The sequence below is a fragment of the Denticeps clupeoides genome, chromosome 20 (assembly GCF_900700375.1).
Source record: "Denticeps clupeoides chromosome 20, fDenClu1.1, whole genome shotgun sequence".
In the NCBI taxonomy this organism is placed as follows: domain Eukaryota; kingdom Metazoa; phylum Chordata; class Actinopteri; order Clupeiformes; family Denticipitidae; genus Denticeps; species Denticeps clupeoides.
The window spans coordinates 10,866,734-10,885,181 of NC_041726.1; the positions used below are offsets into that span (position 1 = coordinate 10,866,734).

The window sequence follows — 18,448 nt, forward strand, 5'->3', positions numbered from 1 at the left end:
TTTTCTTGTTTTCTTTGTACGTTGTAGAAGAGGAAATAGCTACCAAACTAGGCCTTATGGTCTGTGTGTGATTGTCTTTTGGGTGTCAGAAATGAACCTTAAAGATGTTTTTTTAAAGAGTTTTAAATGGGAGGAGCCGAGGTGGGTGTCTTGACTGCTTTCACACGCCCTCTGGTTAATGCACATGTGCAAGTGGACATCACAGTCACCTCCTGGACCATGTCTGCTACCAAACAAAATATGCAGGTAGATTATGATCAATTTAAGAATTCTGGTTGCCAAAATACTCAATCTGACACTCCCGAACACTACCAATGTTCAATCTATCAAAATCTATCTTTATTACTTTTCTATCTTTCTAGTTCACTCTGCATATAGATTTAGTATGTTTATTTTTATGTTTAATGCATTTCAATAACACATTATTGATAATAGTTCAGAAATACCAAAAACAGCTACTTTACATGGACGTACTGGATGTCAACTTGTTCTGCGATACTGTGAATTATTCCGAGACAATTATTTCTTTTACATTATGTTTAAACATACCTGATCTTTGGTCTGGGTGTTATCAGCTCTACCCAAACCCCACCAGACGCTGTCCTTCTTTCCTTCACCAGAGCATCAGTGCTCCATGCCTCCGCCCATTCCTCAAAATCCCTCCATTCCTCATTATTGCTCATCGCTCCTATCACTTCTGACTCCCTGCATTGGACTCCAGTTGCCACAAATGCGAGTGGTGCTGACACGAACCCGGATGTGTCAGGGGATCTGGATTTACACTCCCAGTGAAAAGTTCTCCATAATTAGTATGTCATGTGTAGGTGTGAGACTGGTGTTTGCAGTGCATTATGGGTTCCTTGTCACGTTCCTTGTTACTGTATCTGCAGGCTTGAATTTTGGTTTCCGCTGTCTTATTTGTGTGTCATATTTTAGCCGCTGTTTACCGTTTAATACTAGATCAAGTTTATCTGAATGTGAGACGTGGGGAATTGCAGACTTGTTTAGATCCATTGCTATTTCTCATCTGCCTTTAGGGGTGATGCTTGTTCTCACTTCTGTGCCTAATGACGTCAACCCTTCTCAAGGCTTGTGTAGCTGCCGTATTCTTGAGAGGTTAAATCAAATACACAGGAAGCAAACATGGTGCTTTTGAAGCTTCATTTTTATTGGGCCCTAATTGTCTGCTGAGTTCTCTTATTCTGCCTTATTTTGTATGCCACTGTATTCGGCTGGGTTAATCAGATTTACAGTTTTCTGTAGCCCCCCCCTCATCTGAATACAGATTTGAATTTGAAATGCATTAATAAGGGAGACTGCAGTAACCCTGGGGGAGATCCCAGCCGCTCTGTTCATCCTTTCATCGTTTCATCTCAAAGCCACGTCTGCCGCCCCATACACCCACCCGCACAATCCTGTCTGCTCACCCCCATGGATGGCGGGCCGTTGCCAATGTCTCAGGGGGTGACACTCCCTGGTAAGCCGCTGACTAAACTGGGCACGTGGACGAGTGGCTGACTTCTGTTCGGAGACGCTCTTAGAATATATGTTGAATTTTTGCCACGTTCCTCCATTTGAACTGACCCTGTTATCAGTGACTCTGGAAAAGAGTGTCAGATAAAAGAATAAATGTGGCACGTTAAAAGCTGCGCAGTGTATGAGGGGGAGTGATTGTGCTGTGTAGAGACGGTGTCAGGGTGCTCAGCCGGTGGACCGGATTTAGACGCCTCTATGACCTCACCTTTTAATCATCCTTACTGTAAGAGGCTCAGCATCTGTCTGCCTGATTCTTTGCTTTTTTCTGATTCTTTCCTTTTTTTATACTGAATATATTTAGAAAAAAAGAGGCATGTAAAATGATTGGTTATGGTGAGGTGTTCCTGTACTGTGTTTTCTTAATCTGAGGAGTTGAGAGAGAAAGACTGAGAGGGAGGGATGATGGAGGAATACTGATGGCAAGAGCCAGGCACTGGCAGACACTACAGCTACAACCTCTCTTTGTCAACATTGGAGGGGAAAGAATGAAGGGATTTGAATAAAAATAGGCTGGAAATTACGTCAGCAAGGAGAGGTGCGGATTTGTGATCCGGTACATATATGGTTATATTGTGTTGAAGTGCAATATTTTCTCAGCTGTTCATTTATTGTTAAGAATACACTTCATGGTTGGTAAATGATAAAGAAGTGACTGGTAGAAACATGAATGGAGAGACGAGACAAAGGAAAGAATGTTAGTGTTTCTTCTGTGAAGCAAGACTAACACTTACACACGCACATACGTACACATTGCACAAAACAATACAAAAATATATATACATTATAATTTTTTCTTTGTCTAGCACCTAACAATCTCCGAGCATGCTATTTTCTGACAAGTTAGGCCTTATCAGGGCTCTTAGTTTTGCAAACTCAAATTCTATAGAAATCGAACGAGAATTGCTGGTGTCTTTCTCTTGTAAGTCACTTTGGATAAAAGCTAAATAAAGTAAAGTAAAGTAGTGTTTCTTCTGTGAAGAATTTGGATAATGGACTGTGGAAAAGTCAATGTGAGATTAGATTAATGAATGAAGGACGAACATCATAATCTGCTCCATCAAATATTAAAAGCATTTGTATGTGTTTTTTTTTTTTTATCCAAATGATGTTTCACAGACTAATTTATTATCTTCTATCACAATTAAAACAATTAAGGCACTTTTTAAGGCACTTGCATATTATCTTCAGAATCCATACACTTTATGATCAGAAGGATTTTTTAGAATATGTGCAGTAAAAGTTTGTAAAAATCTGAATATTGGTATTTTAATAGCCAGCTGTCCAGTTTTACGGTTTGTCCAGTAATACATACCCATGACTTTCAGATCTCTGTTGGTTATTTTAGACCTGTGTGTGTGTGTGTGTGTGTGTGTGTGTGTGTGTGTGTGTGTGTGTGTGTGTGTGTGAGCACGTGGAGGGAATAACCTTTGTGTCCTCTTTCGCTCTCTCAGATCTCGGAAATCTACGTGAGCGGTGAGTCAGCTGACCTGACTGCCAAGGAGAAGCTGTTGCTATGGAGCCAGCAGGCCACCGAGGGATACCCTGGCCTACGTTGCACCAACTTCTCCTCCAGCTGGAGCAGCGGGCGAATGTTCAATGCCATCCTGCACAGATACAGGTATAATCACACCTAAAGGTGTGATTTTGCCCAGATATACGACAACTGTACATATTTGCGTTCTCTGATAGACAGTGTTCAGAACTATTGAAAAACAGACCAGGCCATGCATTCACACAAATGTGTAAATGTTATTCACTTAAGTGTTCATCTCACTCCTAAACTCTGCCCTCACTCCTTCACACATTTCCTGTTATTGCCCAGGCCAGACCTGATTGACATGGATTTGGTTGCAAGACAAAGTAATCGTGAGAACCTAGAGCAGGCGTTTGAGATTGCCGAGTCGCTAGGAGTAACACGACTCCTGGATGCAGAAGGTAATTTCCAGCACATTTCCAATCCTCGTGGTGTCTGTTGCATCTGAATGTCTAAAGGTTTTGGTCGCTTGTGCCTGATGAGCATTTGTTTTCTCTTTCCTGCAGACGTGGACGTTCCATCACCAGATGAGAAATCCGTAATCACCTACGTGTCCTCCATCTACGATGCCTTCCCCAAGATCCCAGAGGGAGGAGAGGGCATTGCTGCACACGTATGTTTTCAGTTTCATTTGTTATTATCCATTCTTTTCCTTTTTTTTTTTTTTTTTTTTTTTTTCTTCCCCCCCAAACTCTCATTCCCTCTGTGCTGCATACAGGAGGTGGACCAGCGGTGGGCGGAGTACCAGTCTCGTTTTACCACACTTCTCCAGTGGACACGGCAGCACACAACACTGATGACCAACAAGAACTTTCCACAGAATCCGGTGGAACTGAAGGTGAGCAGAGCAGAATGGAAAATATGAATATTTTCAGATGGGTTTAGATAATCCTGATAAAATAAACCTTTACAGGGTCTAAGCCTGCAGCCCTAGTCTTCCCTCATACTGATTTTTATCATTTTTCTTAAAATAATAATAATAACTGTAATAATACAGTTTGTAATTCACATCTAATACCTGATTGGCTCTTTGGTTTGTGAGTAAGATGTTTTCATGTCCTATTGCATCTCTTACAGGCACTTTACAATGAGTACGTCCATTTCAAAGAAACAGAGATTCCCACCAAGGAGCTGGAGAAAGGCCACATTGAGCACATATATAAGCTGCTTGAAGTGAGTTTTCCTAAAATAATTTTAAATTATTTAAAAAATAAATGAAGAAATAAAATTCATTAATTAAAGTTTGGTGAGCATTAGGCTAAGATTTAGACATAGATATGTCTTGTTGCACAGAGGTAGGTACCCAAAAATATATGAATACAGATGTTGTTACGATGGTCTGAACAGAAAGAATGACACTGGAGAAGAGTAATATTGTCCTCGATTCAGCAGCCTAATATGGACTGCGTTCTTCTTCTAGAGACTCAGTGGATTTAAACTAAAAAAAAAAAGTGACAGGTTAATGAAGGACATCAGTCTGTACCAGGAGAGTTTCAGCAAAATATCAGTCAAATTAATAGTGTCTTTGGGAGTATTTGTCAGACTGTGCTTTAAGCATCCATGTGATTTTGAGTTTTTTTTTCCACTTTCTATTTTGCCTCATCAATATAGATAAATTTGATTTATTTGTCCTCTGTGAAGTGTCTGTGGGGAATTTGTTGCATGCAGTTTAATAAATTGACTTACCTCTTGTTTTGTTGCACATGATTAAATAAGGAAAAAGATCAGGCTGAAAATCATGCATGGATTCTGAAGAAGTAGATATGTCCCATATGCATTTGCAGTGCATCTCACACACAGAAGCCCTGGACCTTCTGAATTTCCAGCACATCCTTTGTCCAATCATCCAGTCATCTGCATTGGTCCGAAATCCATGAGATTATAAATTGTCACTACTAACTTTGCCCATTATTTTTTTTTTCTCTACTATTTTAGGTATGGATAGAATTTGGACGCATTAAGCTCCCACAGGGCCTCCACCCCAACGATTTAGAGGAGCAGTGGGGCAAGCTGATCCTGGAGATGCTTGAGAGAGAGAAAGCCCTGCGGCCGGCAGTGGAACGGCTGGAGCTGCTGCTGCAGGTGGCCAACAAGATCCAGAACATGGCACTGGACTGCGAGGAGAAGCTCACTCTGGCCAAGAACACGCTGCAGGCGGTGAGTTTATTTTTATTTTATTTATTATTTTTCTTCAACTGCAGTGTCATTTACTGTTTGTGATTTTATTATGAAGTTTGGCATATTTCTGTCCTTCAACTTTCCTTTCCTTGCTCTTGTTCTGTCTCTTTCTTCTCCTTGGTTTCCTACGATTAGTAAAAACTAGTTTGAGAGTGAATTTTGTGTTATTCTAAGGAGGGACTCAACTCTAGGCAGCAATTATTTTTTTTAATTCTTTGTTTTAAGTGTATGTTATGATATGAATAGAATGCAATGAAAGATTCATGTGTCCTTTGCCCACCCTCTCGGTCTGTCACCGTCCCCCTCAGGACATTGCTCAGTTGGAGGCCGGTGGCTCAGTGCGCTGTGAGCAGGAGCTGGGTGTGTATCTGCAGGACTGCGAGTTGCTGCTCAGGCAGATGGACCTCGACCTGCAGGTGTTGAGGGACAAGAAGTACTACCAGGTGGAGCAGCTGGCTTTCAGGTGAGGGGAAAATTGATATATCTCTCTCTCTCTCTCTCTCTCTCTCTCTCTCAATCTATATTTTTTTCCACCCATCAGATTCGGTGCATTAACATAAAATCATAGAACATTTTCATATATAGTCTCAAAACTCAATTATTCCTCAGAGTAGGTGGAATATTGTGAAGATTGTGTAAATTGCTTGTTTTGTGTGCTGCAGAGTTTCGTGCCTACAGGAGGAGCTGGTCTCTCTCCGGCTACAATGCTACAGCGTTTACAGGAAGGGCCACTTCTCCACTGAGCTCCAGCAGCGGACCAGCCGGGAAGCACTCGGTCGGGGTCCTCGGACGGCAGAGCGGAGGGAGGACATCCTGGTCAGACGACCCATGAGCCGCTCTGAGCTGGTGGCCATATCGTCCTCCGAGGACGAAGGCAGCTTGAGGTTCATCTACGAGCTGCTTGGATGGGTAGAAGAGAGACAGGTGAGCGAAGAGTTGATTGGGAAGGAGAATGAGTTATAAAGCTACTTTTCATGTAATGTTTGGATCGTGTGCATGTGTGTTCAGGACATGCTGGAGCATGCCGAATGGGGTGCGGACCTTCCCTCAGTAGAACAGCATCTTAACGATCATCACACCTTTCATACAGTTGTGGAGGAACATCAGCAGAGCCTAAAAGAGGCGCAAGACTATGAGGTACACACACACAACCACAATTGAATTCATTTAACTTACTAGCCGTTTTATAACACTGGTGACTAAGCCTTTTGCAATTATTACATTATTATGATTTTTGCATAATAATTTGCATGACAGATTAACCTAACCTAAATTTTTCCGTAGAAAGTCTCGAAGATTAGATTATTTTATCCAACATTTAAGGTCAAACAAATGTATTGTTTTTCTTCTTTATTATTTATGTTCCCTTTCAATTCTCTTCTGTGAGAAGAGAATTCATGCTCAGGTTCCATATTTAATGTACTTTTGTACAAGTAGTGACGATTGGGGGGTTGAGGAGGGCAGAGTTGTAGCGTTTGCTGATGGTTTTAGTTTCTTTATTTGTTTACTTACTCTGTTATGATGGAAAACAATAACACATGTAAACCATCACAAAAATGTACCTAAAATTCATGACAGAAATTTCTTCTGGTGACAGATCATGGTTCTAGACCATTCTGGGGGAAAAAAAACTTTATTAATTTAAAGTATTTGTACTCCCTTTCTGACACACAGACTTGCATTTTGTAACAACCTGAGTCCATTTGTTTTTTCTCTTCCTCCCAGTTGCGTGTGTCTCCCAATTTTCGCAGCAGTTACTCTGAGACCCTGGCCAAGTTGGAGCACCAGTACTGTAAATTATTGGTAAGTGTGTGTGTGCGTGTGTCTGCATAGCCACCTGCATTGCAGTAGATGTATGATTTGTGTTTCCCTACAGCCCGTATAATCGCATTAGACTGTGACCGAGTGTGGCCCATAACAAAGGGCTCTAGGCTGTACAGGGGCCATGGACCAGGGCTGGACAGCACCTGCTGCTGACACAGCCTTCTACAGGGGTGTGTGTGCGCCTGGGTCAGATTTCAAATTTAAGGCCACATTCTATGCCAGTGACTAGTGGGTCTGTAATTATCTAAATTGTTATGATGTTGATCTAAATTGTTCCGCCATTTTTTCATATGTCTTTTCGTGGAACCTTGAGTAGTTCCGCATTATACTGCAGTCAGTATCATTCTGGGAAACAGCAGTTCATCAGTGGAAGCAGAGAAACGATGGACCGTAATGAATATGAATATTTACTGTCGTTTTTATGTCACTGCAGGAACATTCGTCAAGACGGCTTTCTTGCCTGGAGAGTCTGCACACGTTTGTGTCACGCTGCACGGAGGAGCTCATCTGGCTCAATGAGAAAGAGGAAGAGGAGCTGGCATATGACTGGAGCGATTGCAACACCAACATGGCTGCCAAGAGGGAGCAGTACGCTGTGAGTTTGATGTCAATCACAGTTCCAAAGACTGAACAATGATTATAGTATCTACTATAGAACTGTTAGTCTGGTTGGCCAAGCCACATTCAGTACTGATTGGAATCTTACTGGCTGTGACTTGAATAAATTGTAAAATGATTATATAATTATTATATAAAGATGCAGATTTACTGTTGTGTTGAGTAACAACCATAAACTATTATCTCCTTTTTTTTAAATAAGTGAAATACGGTCATCCCAGCCACAGTATGCTGCATTCAACATCTGTTTCACCTTTTTCCACCTTTTAGGAATTGAGGGCTGAGCTGGAGGAGAAACAGGAAGTGATGAGATCATTGCAGGACACAGCAGACCTACTCTGTCAGGAGAATCATCCTGCCAAGCAGACAGTGGAGGTGAGGGAAATGTTGGCGCCATTCCCTTGCATGCATAATGACTCGATTTCTCTTGCCACCCTTTCAGGGTGAAATTGTAGATAAAATGAAGTGAAACCACTTGCGACCCTTATGATTTGGCTCCGGTTTTAGTGGTTATTACTGCCATATGTGCTCTGATTGCTGACCCCATCTTCTCCCAGGCCTACAGTGCAGCCCTGCAGACCCAGTGGCACTGGGTCCGCCAGCTGTGCATGTGTGTTGAGCAGCATTTAAAAGACAACACTGCCTATTTCCAGGTAGGTTGCGTGGGCCTCTGGTTGAGGCCTGTCAGCTCATTAAGTGTAGCTCTTCTCTGCGGACTCATTCTTTCTCCACGTCTCTCCTGACAGTTTGTGGGTGATGCTCGGGACTGTGAGTGTTATCTGCGGCAGCTGCAGGACACCATTAAGAGGCAGTACACCTGCGATAAGAACAGCCGATTGGGCAAGCTGGAGGATCTGCTGCAAGACTCTATGGTAACGCCTCACCTCCTATTCTTATTTGTGAATTCATAATATGCTGTGTTCATCTGTGCAGTTCACTGTAGAGGCCCAATTTAACGTCCGTAACGTCACTCCCCACCCCTTTTTGTTGGCATTAGACACCAAGAAAGCAAACTTGAGTGATCTGTTTAGAAGCAGACACAAGAATTTTAGCAGCAAAATGGTACGATTGACAACATCCCTTGCTGTTAATACAATATGCCAGAATCCATGTACTCTACCTCCTTAAGACAATCATTTTATTCATCATACCTGTATCAATCATTATTGCTCTGTAAAATGTTGGATAGAAAATAAAATTATATTAAATTGAATGTAGGATTGAGTATTTAGAATGTATTATATGAACTAGGTTTAGGCTATGGCACGTCTGGGATGTGCCAGTGTCTATCCACTGCTAGACGAGTACCGTATATAAAGGTACACTGGGTTGAGAGTAGGGAGGGATACTTGCAAAAACACACTGCAGAAAAGCACAGGCTGGCATTATTGCAATAATAAATGCAGACTCTCTGCCAGAGGGTTTTCTTTGAGTGTCTAGTGGTTAAATGCCACAAGGTTGCCGGTTCAAATCCCGATCCACCGAGGTGCCACTGAGCAAAGTACCGTCCCCACACTGCTCCCCGGGCACCTGTCATGGCTGCCCACTGCTCACCAAGGGTGATGGTTAAAAGCTGAGGACAGTGTTGTTTGCACTGTGTGCTGTGCTGCAGTGTTTCACAATGACAATCACTTTACGTTCAGTTCTCCATTTTTACACAAGTTCTTATTGTCTGGTGCTTTCAGATACTTACCCCACATTAACCCTGTTAATTCTGGTTGGGTCTTAATGACGCCTGTGAATTTCAGATCCTTGGATTAATGCTATTAATCCCTAATCTGTTCTCGGATTCCAGAGCCAGATCTCTGATGGATACTTAATGAGAGAAACAAACATTTGATTCATGCAGATTTTCCCCCTCTCTCCACATAATTTGCCTAAAATGACAGTTTTATGTGGTGCTCATTATACTGAGACTGCATTAGGAATTGTGTTCTCCAGACCATAAGAAATGGTGGTTATGATGGAGATGGAGGCCATTTTGTGAAATCTGTGGGGGGGGAGTGTCAATAATCTCATGCATTATTGATTGGGTGTGTATTGTGGCAAATGACAAACACATCAACTGGGCTAAATGGGCTTTAATGAATGGAGAAATCTACAAGTTTTATTCTGAAATATGAGAGTTAATCATATTTGAATTGTATATTTTAAGTTAATATTAATGTGAACACTTAATGGACACAGAATGGTTATTCTCCCATTGACACTCACTGCACTTTCCATGTTCTCTGGCAGGAGGAGAAGGAGCAGTTGATTGAGTACCGCAGTACGGTGGCCAGCCTAGTGGGCCGAGCCAAGACTGTGGTGCAGCTCCGGCCACGCAGTGCAGACTGCGCCCTGGGGACAACCACGCCCATCCGTGCCATCTGCGACTACCGACAGATCGAGGTAGGATGATGTGCCATGGTGACGAATGATGCCCTCACCTTACCCCACCACAGCTTACCTCACCCAACCTCTGTTGTGTGCTGCCCTGTCCTGCCCCGCCCACTTTCCCTGCTCTCAACTCATTGGCTGACTGCTCACCTCCAAACACCGCGAGATGGTAGGGTATTTCGTACATGGGATCATTCAAGACCAGCTTTTATATAACCAAATTTGGGCCTCGATTTGGTTCGAACTGACTTAATCAGGCTACAGCAGGATAGAGGGGTGGAAGTGTTGGTTCTAAAGTTCATCAGATAGGAAGTGGCAAAAATTTTAACTGCATTGGATGTACTTTAAAGTTCAAGAAGCCATTTAATCTGCAGCAGTGTGCATAGAGTACACTGAAAATAGCTACTTTTTAAACTAATGGCTAATGATTAATACAAGCCAGCCCGTGCTCCTCTCCTCTCACATGGAAAGTGAAAGTATGTTGGCTCTTCACAGCACTTTTTAATTATGTATTTCCTCCTACTTTCCGTGTTGAGCAAATTCCGCACTTTTTGCTCTTGCAAGATCATACGCATTGAGGGCCTTGCTGCAAACATTTGGCCTGAGCAATGCATTTGGGGGCTGGCGGAGGTGTAATTATTCTCCAAGGGAATGACTCTGTCATCTTTATTTAGATTTACCTGTCATTAGCAACCCAACAAGTCAGACTGTTCTGTTTCAGACGTAAATATTACCAGTGTCCAGCTGGTTTTATTTCCAACCATGCTTAACATGGTTTAATCACCCATTTAGTTGGTAATTAGACTAAGTCGCCACAGTTTATCACAGCCAGAGGAAATGGGCTTAAATCTGGATTTCAGTACTAAAGTGTGACTGCCAGATTTTACAGCAGAGTGAAACCGAAGTTCTTCAGGCTGGTTTTATTTAGTAGAGGTATCAGTCCCTGTCAGGTCTTGTTGCAGGTCTGTGGCACTAAGATATACCTTCATACAAGCATATAGATATAAATACAGATCTGTGTGGTCAATGACAGGGTGACTATTACTACTTCCCTGAAATACAGAATAAAACAGCTGTTTACTTAATGAAGTGTTCATTCAGGAAGTTCACCCGTGTAATAATGAGGCGTTCTGGTGGCTGTAAAATTTGAGTGGAACACCACCATTCGTGTAGCCCTCAGCAGGGATAGACACAGATCTGTGATTTATTAGTAGATATTTGCAATTCAACACTTGTACATGTTTATATGTATTTATACACACAGAAACACTCACTATACTCTTCATCCGTCATTTCAGCTCTGGGCCCATTCATTCTTTACTTTGTCTCCTAGTCACATCACTTTAGACAGGCAGGGTCCTAACAGTATCCAAAAATAATCTCTTTCTCCCTCCTCCCTTCTTCCTCCCCTCTTTCTCTCCTTTTCTTTGACCCTCCCTTTTGTACTTCTCCTCTTCTTCCCTCCCTTTTTCTGTTGTGTGTCTGCGGGGGTGGCAAGGCCAATGCCCAGGTACTGCTGCTGGATCCCTCCTCCTCTCCCTTCAGCACCCTCCCCGACTCTGCACAGCCACCCATAATCGGCGCCGCTGCTCCACGGAGACGGCTGCTATCGCTATTGCATGCTGTAGGACAGACGGCGGCGCTAATCGCCCAGTTCCTCTGTCAGCTCTCTTGCTAGCCGTCCATTTAGATTCACTCACCCTGTGGCTCTGTTTGTGCAGGCGAAGGGGTGGGCGGGGGGAAGGCGAGAACAGGGGCGGGGCAACAGATTGTGTGTTTTTGGAGCTCCGCCTACCAGCTCCGGTTTGCTTAGCTTACGGCTTTTTTTTTTTTTTTTTTTTTTTTTCCCCCAATTACAATTACGCACAGAGTCATCTGGGCCTTCATCAACACTGGGGCTTAAAATGTCAGGGCTTTCCAAATATCCTTTCACATTTTAATTTCACTTTTCAGCTTTACACATTACCTTTATTTATTTATTTTACTTTATTTGGGGATTCATAGTGATTATTAAATAACCCTCCTTTTTTTTTTATCTGTTCTTCCACCTTTCGCTTAATCTTTCCAAACCTCTCTCCCTCTCCACCCGCCCTCTTTTCCCACTCCTTTTCCCTGGTTCTCTCGTTCTCTTTTTCTCTGCCACTCCCCTTTGTGTCCGCAGATCACCATTAATAAAGGTGAGGAGTGTGTGTTGGAGGATAACTCTCAGAGGACTAAGTGGAAGGTCATCAGCCCCAGTGGCAATGAGGCCATGGTGCCGTCCGTCTGCTTCACCGTCCCGCCACCCAGCCAGGATGCCATTGACACGGCCAGCAGGTATGGGACATAAGAACCCACATACTCAAAACCACGCACACTCTTTCCCTTAATTACACCTTTCAAAACACTTTAACAGTTTTTTTTTTTTTTTTTACACTTTTTACACTGTTTTTTGCTGCAGGATGGAGCAGCTTTACCAGAACGTGATGGCACTGTGGCACCAGCTGCACGTGAACATGAAGAGCCTGGTCTCCTGGCACTACCTGCAGAAAGATATCAGGACCATCTCTACCTGGAACCTGGAGACGGTCAGTCCTTCTCATAGCTACTTAGTTTTCTCACTTTAAGGAATCTGTAGTCCCTATTGAACATTGATTCATTTTTAAACATAGATTGGTTTTTATTAATTAAGATACAGCCGCTTGTCCCATAACAGTTGTCATTGTCTGGATCTGCTGTCTTGTACAGGTGCGCATCCAGACCCCAGCAGAGAGGCAGCAGGCTTTAGACAACCTAGATGCACACCTTACAGACTTCTTAACAGACACCCGAGAGTGTCCCCTCTTCACACCTGCCGAGAGACGCGAGCTGGAAAGCGAGGTCGAGAGCTGCCGTGAGCACAGCCGATCACTGTTGGTCTCCATGGAGACAGGTAACGGGATGGAACTAGATCTACGAGTTTTGCTAATGTGCCAGTTACTTCCACCTGTAGTTATGTGTGTATGCTCGCTCACTTAGCCCACTTTTCTTACAGTGGAGAAGGACGAGTCAGTCTCTCGAGCTTTCCTGTCAGAACTACAGATCATCAGGACTCACCTGGATGAGGCGGAGCAGAAGCTGATGCGTGGCATGCGGGCCTCGCCCACTAGCAGCGTGGCCCAAGTGGAAAAAACAGTCCAAATCGCTGAACATGAGGTCAGAGCTGCTCTTCTACACCATCTGCTGTCCAAAAGAATTACGATTAGTCTAATCCCCACATTTTCAACTGTTATAAAAGTGTTTTTCCAGACAACTTGTACAATAAATTAATTTGCATGGCCATGAAAGTAATACAGGGAAATTTAGTAAATCACGAAATATTAATGAAAAGTCTCTTTTTAAATGTTTTTTTTCCAGAAGCTACAGCAGGATCTGACTGGTATTCGCTCAACCTTAGGGAATGTGTCTCGCCGCTGTGTAAGCTTTTTTGAAGAGAAACCTGCCACATCAAGCGTTCCCGTCCTGCGCTCCGAGCTCAACCTGGCTGTGGATCACGTGGAGAGGCTGCATTCCCTCTCCTCGGTCTACCTACAAAAGTGTGTTGTGCTTCTCACTGCAAATCAGCTTTGGACATATGCAGCTTCAGCCTCGTCCCCTTCACTTTGACTGTGCTTTGTCTTTATTCATTTATTTTTTATTCAGACTGAAAACGGTGGATGTGCTGATGCGCAGCTTGCAGTCTTCAGAGAGCCAGGTGAAGAAATACGAGAGTCGGCTGAGTGAGGAGGATGTCGTTCCTGCCGATACAGGAGCAATCCAGGCCCTGTGCCAACAACTAGCAGTGAGTAATATTGACGGATTACATTACACCAAACAGATTACACAAAACATAAATCTGTCAATCACCGACATTGTGGGTACTGCTATTTAATGTGAACATGAGATACAGTACAGGTCAAAAGTTTGGACACACCTTCTCATTCAATATGTTTTCTTTATTTTCATGACCATTTAAAATGGTAGATTATCACTGAAGGCATCAAAACTATGAATGAACACATGTGGAGTTATGTAAAAAAAGGTGATAACTGAAAACATGTTTTATATTCTAGTTTCTTCAAAATAGCCACCCTTTGCTCTGATTACTGCTTTGCACTCTTGGCATTCTCTCAATGAGCTTCAAGAGGTCCAGCTCACCCCAAATCCATCTCGATTGGGTTCAGGTCCGGTGACTGTGGAGGCCAGGTCTCCACTTTTTGTGAAGTACATAACTCCCATAACACGTGTGTTCATTCATAGTTTTGATGCCTTCAGTGAGAATCTACCAATGTAAATGGTCATGAAAATAAAGAAAATTGAATGAGTGTGTTTTGGCCTGTACTGCATATGACTCCATTTCTGACACAAGTCATTAACCCATCTTTTGTCAACCAGTCTTGTTCAGTGATTTTCACTGTTGTACAAATCATTGTGAATCATTATGTTGCCCATCATTAAATTACACAAAATAAATGAAAACTAAGCGCCCATTCATATTCATTTATAGGAACAAATAAAACAAATTACTTGAGGATTGCTCTGTTGGCACTTAATTTTAATCATTACCAATACAATTATTAGTATTACTACTGAACACTTCTGAAAAACAACCTTTTGCCCCCTCTTCCCTGACAGAAATGGCGATCAGAGCTAGATGAGCAAGATCATGTCTTCCAAACCCTAAGTGCTGAGGTGTCCAAAGCCTGCGATGCTGGCACCCAGCTCAGCCTCATCCACTCTGAACGTAGCCCAGAGCTGGACAGATACCAGGAGAAAGCGGTCCAGCTCACTGAGAGGTGGAGCGGTATACGCCGGCAAATGGAGACCAGGTCAGTCGCTGTTGGATCAGATAGGACTATAGTGCCCTAGAATTCCAATTCCCTAACATGTTCAGAACACTGTATTAAAAGGTGCAAGTGAGAAGGTCTGATGTTATTTGTGTGTACATTTGTGTCAATTTAGACAAGCGGACCTGGAGGCCTTGGGCTCCGTTCTACAGCATTATAGAAATGGGCATGCAGCTCTCATCCACTGGATTGAGGAGACCACAGAGAGACAGGAGAACACACAGCCTGGGCAGAATGACAGCAAGGCCCTGTCTGAACAACTCGCCCAGCAAACGGTGAAAGCAGAAACAGGACTAGACAGGACAAGTCACTCTGTATTTGTGTTTTATGCATAGAGGAGACAACCCATTACACTGTTATATACCTTTCTTATAGATGTAGACAGTCATCTGCCCTCGATTTTGTCCCAGTACAGATTATGGCGTTCTTTTATTAATTGTGTTTTTGTTCAGGCTCTGGTGGCTGAGATAGAGAAGAATCAGGTCAAACTAGATCAATGCCAAGCTTATTCTAAACAGTACTGTGCATTAGTAAAGGTACGTGCCACTCTTTGTTATTAGCGGTCACGAAAGTACTATTGAATAAAATAGTCATGATTTTAAACATACGCCGTGTCACCAGGATTACGAACTGCAGCTCATGACATTCAGGGCCTTTGTGGAGTCAACACAGAAATCTCCTGTAAAGAGGAGAAGGATGCATTCATCATCAGATGCTATCACTCAAGAGGTAAATAGAAATGAAATCTTATAAACTTACAAATGAATTTTGAGTCATCTAATTCTTTGAGACCCATTGCAGTTCATGGACCTTCGTTCACGCTACACAGCCCTGGTAACTCTCACCACGCAACATGTCAAATACATCAGCGATGCTCTTCGGAGGCTGGAGGAAGAAGAGGTTAAACTTTACTTTTCTCACCTGCTGCACTTTTCATTTGTGTGCATGTTACACTGAAACACTCGCCCTTTGTGTCCTGCAGAAAGAGGTTGAGGAGGAGCGACAGGCTCGGGTTGGTCAGGTCTCTGAGCTGCTGGTGTGGGCCAAAGGCCTTAAGGGCCGAGCTGGAAGCCCCACAGGAGCACAGAACAAGGGTCTAAAATCAGCAGAAGCATCGCTTGCTGCTCAGCAGGTATTATAGTTATGAAAATTCATATCAATTTGTTTAAATGAGACTCAACTACTCATGCTCATTATATGATTGTTTTTTGTGTCCCCAGGCCATCAGTGAGCAACTGGCTTCCAAAAAAGATGATATTGCCGAAGCTATCAGGAGTACACAAGTCTTCCTTCTTTCCAAGCAGGCCTGCAAGTGAGTTTTGTAATATTTTAAATTAAACACTTTCTAAAATTTGTGTTTATAGGTGCTAAGTGTCATTCAAAAGCATTTTACCAAACTCAGGGTATCTGAGGATCCTTAAAGTCTTAAATAAGATTTTACAAAAATTAAGGCCTTAAGTATCATTAAAAATTACTCGTAATCTTTCAATACAGAGTTTAAAGGTCTTAAAAATACTCCTGACCCAATAAAAGTTTTTACTCGTAACCTCTAAACAATTTGGCAAATTTCAAATTTTTGTTTTGCATTTTTGTGAATGAGGTCAGAATTAGCGGAACCGCCATCCTTTTCCAGTGGTGCCGTTTCAGGTACGCACATTAGCAGTTGTGAATGTAGGGCAGCGATCGTCAACTGGCAGCAGGCGTGAAATTTCCCAGCCGTCAGAGCTTTCCATCTTGCCCCCCTACGGAAAATGAATTGAACTAGATGGCTAAATCCCTCGCTGGCGAACCTGTTCCGAGAGTGGGAGTTCTCCTTATATAAAAAAAATATATTATTTAATCAGGAATAGCTTAGTGAGGAGGGGAAAGTACATTCCTTTTTTTCTAAATCAAATGAAACAAGCCTTCAATCTGTCAGTAATCCACCAGTCATGTCGTGCTGTGCACTTTTGGGTTCTTATTATTACTTAATTAAATTAACAATTAATAAATCAAGTAATAATATATTACTAAAGATAACATACAATTATTATTGTATTTTAAATGAGCTTCTGGCCTCCAAAGTGTCTGGCCTGGCCTTGAAAAGGTCTTAAAATGTCTTACATTTGGCTTCCTTAAACCTGCAGATATCATGAAATCTATAGAATGGTTAAAAAAAAAAACATGACATCTCCATTCTCAATTGTAGAGTCATGTGCTTAACTCTGCCTGTCCTCAGATTGTCCCCAGACGAGCGTGCCCAGGTGACTGCACAGCTGGAGGAACTGACCTCTACCTACACCCAGCTGTGTGACAGCTCTGCAGCCCAGATGCAACAGCTGGAAGAACAAATGGCCAAAGAGGAGGAGCACAAGGTAGAGCAGGAGGGGAAAGCGGGTCTTGCATCAAGAAATTGCCTCTTAAATGTGTCTCCCAGAACGGTTGTCTGCTTTTCATATTTGCCAAAAAGTACCTTTTTATGTGACCCTGGCAAGGGGAGGCTCCTTAATGTGTGTGTGCAACATTTGCTGCATGTTTTGCTTGTTTACACGTGTGTTGTTGTTTTTTTGACATCCATCACCACCACCATTACATTTGTCAAAGTTAATTTGATATAACATTAGAATTTAATAGCATGGTGTGAACTCACCCTTGACATGGTGTCAAGTCCTCATCATTACCACCATCTTCAACAAACAACTAATCTTTTTGGCCCATTAGTGATCAGTGTAGTAGTGTAGAAAACCCTCGTTTAGAGTCCATTTCCAGCTTACTATGCATTTAAATGGGTGAATTAGCGTAGGTTTAGTGGTCGCCTGTCCTTTATAATGCACCCCTGTGGCCATCTAGGTATATTATTATTATAGTTTCATCCTAGTATACAGATGCATCTTTAAAAGCCACAACAATTCAATTTTTTCAATGAATAACAGGGTCTCCGGTTAATGTTTAATGGACCAGTGTCATGTTTGCATTGCTTTAATCTATTTTAGCTGATTCATTCACATCCCCTGTTTTTGTGCATATTGATTTTGTCAGCACTGGATAGAATATCTGCAGATATTATCATAGAAAACTCCATTTCATGTTCCATTCAAAATCCGACAGTAAACTCACAGCAGTTTGTTTACTGGATGTAAACTGCACGTGTACGTTTACATCCACCTTCATCATAGCCTAAACTAGCGTAAATTGTTTAAAAGAAACTTTTTCATTCATAGTGTATTATGTTTGTGGAGTTATGGTGTGTTTTCTGATGTGTGTGAACGGTCTGCGAGTTATTATTGCAAGGATAGGCCTGTACAAAATATTGCCAGAATGAAGGTGGTGTATTTTTATTCATGTATTTTTAATTGGAAACGGTCTTGTGCTGTGCAACACCAAAACCCACCTCACTGTTTGAGCATGGTGTGTCTAGACCACAGTATACAAATGAACATCTTTGTGCCTGTGAATTTTTTTTATTTTATTTTTCTAATGTGTGAGACAGCAGTCTCTGGTCCTTGTCCTTTACTACAGTACTTCTGTGTGAAACCTAATCAGCATTTGCTTCAAA

At 42.4% G+C, this 18,448-nt stretch overlaps 1 protein-coding gene across 23 annotated transcripts in view; it reads left to right on the plus strand.

The window, feature by feature from the left end:
• macf1a (microtubule actin crosslinking factor 1a) overlaps positions 1-18,448 on the plus strand; it is a 131,809-nt gene that overhangs the window by 55,529 nt on the left and 57,832 nt on the right. For 15 of the 23 annotated variants that reach the window (XM_028963287.1, XM_028963289.1, XM_028963291.1 and 12 more), the window contains 30 exons: positions 2,988-3,154; positions 3,359-3,471; positions 3,577-3,683; positions 3,789-3,908; positions 4,148-4,243; positions 5,006-5,227; positions 5,557-5,711; positions 5,911-6,172; positions 6,257-6,385; positions 6,974-7,051; positions 7,506-7,667; positions 7,961-8,065; positions 8,248-8,343; positions 8,437-8,562; positions 9,929-10,081; positions 11,568-11,579; positions 12,231-12,385; positions 12,510-12,636; positions 12,797-12,980; positions 13,083-13,243; positions 13,445-13,623; positions 13,730-13,868; positions 14,702-14,895; positions 15,029-15,188; positions 15,366-15,449; positions 15,535-15,642; positions 15,715-15,813; positions 15,896-16,045; positions 16,134-16,225; positions 17,132-17,267. In XM_028963287.1, the coding sequence (XP_028819120.1) occupies positions 2,988-3,154; positions 3,359-3,471; positions 3,577-3,683; positions 3,789-3,908; positions 4,148-4,243; positions 5,006-5,227; positions 5,557-5,711; positions 5,911-6,172; positions 6,257-6,385; positions 6,974-7,051; positions 7,506-7,667; positions 7,961-8,065; positions 8,248-8,343; positions 8,437-8,562; positions 9,929-10,081; positions 11,568-11,579; positions 12,231-12,385; positions 12,510-12,636; positions 12,797-12,980; positions 13,083-13,243; positions 13,445-13,623; positions 13,730-13,868; positions 14,702-14,895; positions 15,029-15,188; positions 15,366-15,449; positions 15,535-15,642; positions 15,715-15,813; positions 15,896-16,045; positions 16,134-16,225; positions 17,132-17,267 (4,071 nt within the window). The remainder of the gene's footprint in view (positions 1-2,987; positions 3,155-3,358; positions 3,472-3,576; positions 3,684-3,788; positions 3,909-4,147; positions 4,244-5,005; positions 5,228-5,556; positions 5,712-5,910; positions 6,173-6,256; positions 6,386-6,973; positions 7,052-7,505; positions 7,668-7,960; positions 8,066-8,247; positions 8,344-8,436; positions 8,563-9,928; positions 10,082-11,567; positions 11,580-12,230; positions 12,386-12,509; positions 12,637-12,796; positions 12,981-13,082; positions 13,244-13,444; positions 13,624-13,729; positions 13,869-14,701; positions 14,896-15,028; positions 15,189-15,365; positions 15,450-15,534; positions 15,643-15,714; positions 15,814-15,895; positions 16,046-16,133; positions 16,226-17,131; positions 17,268-18,448) is intronic. The other 8 variants (XM_028963290.1, XM_028963297.1, XM_028963298.1 and 5 more) reach the window with 1 other exon arrangement.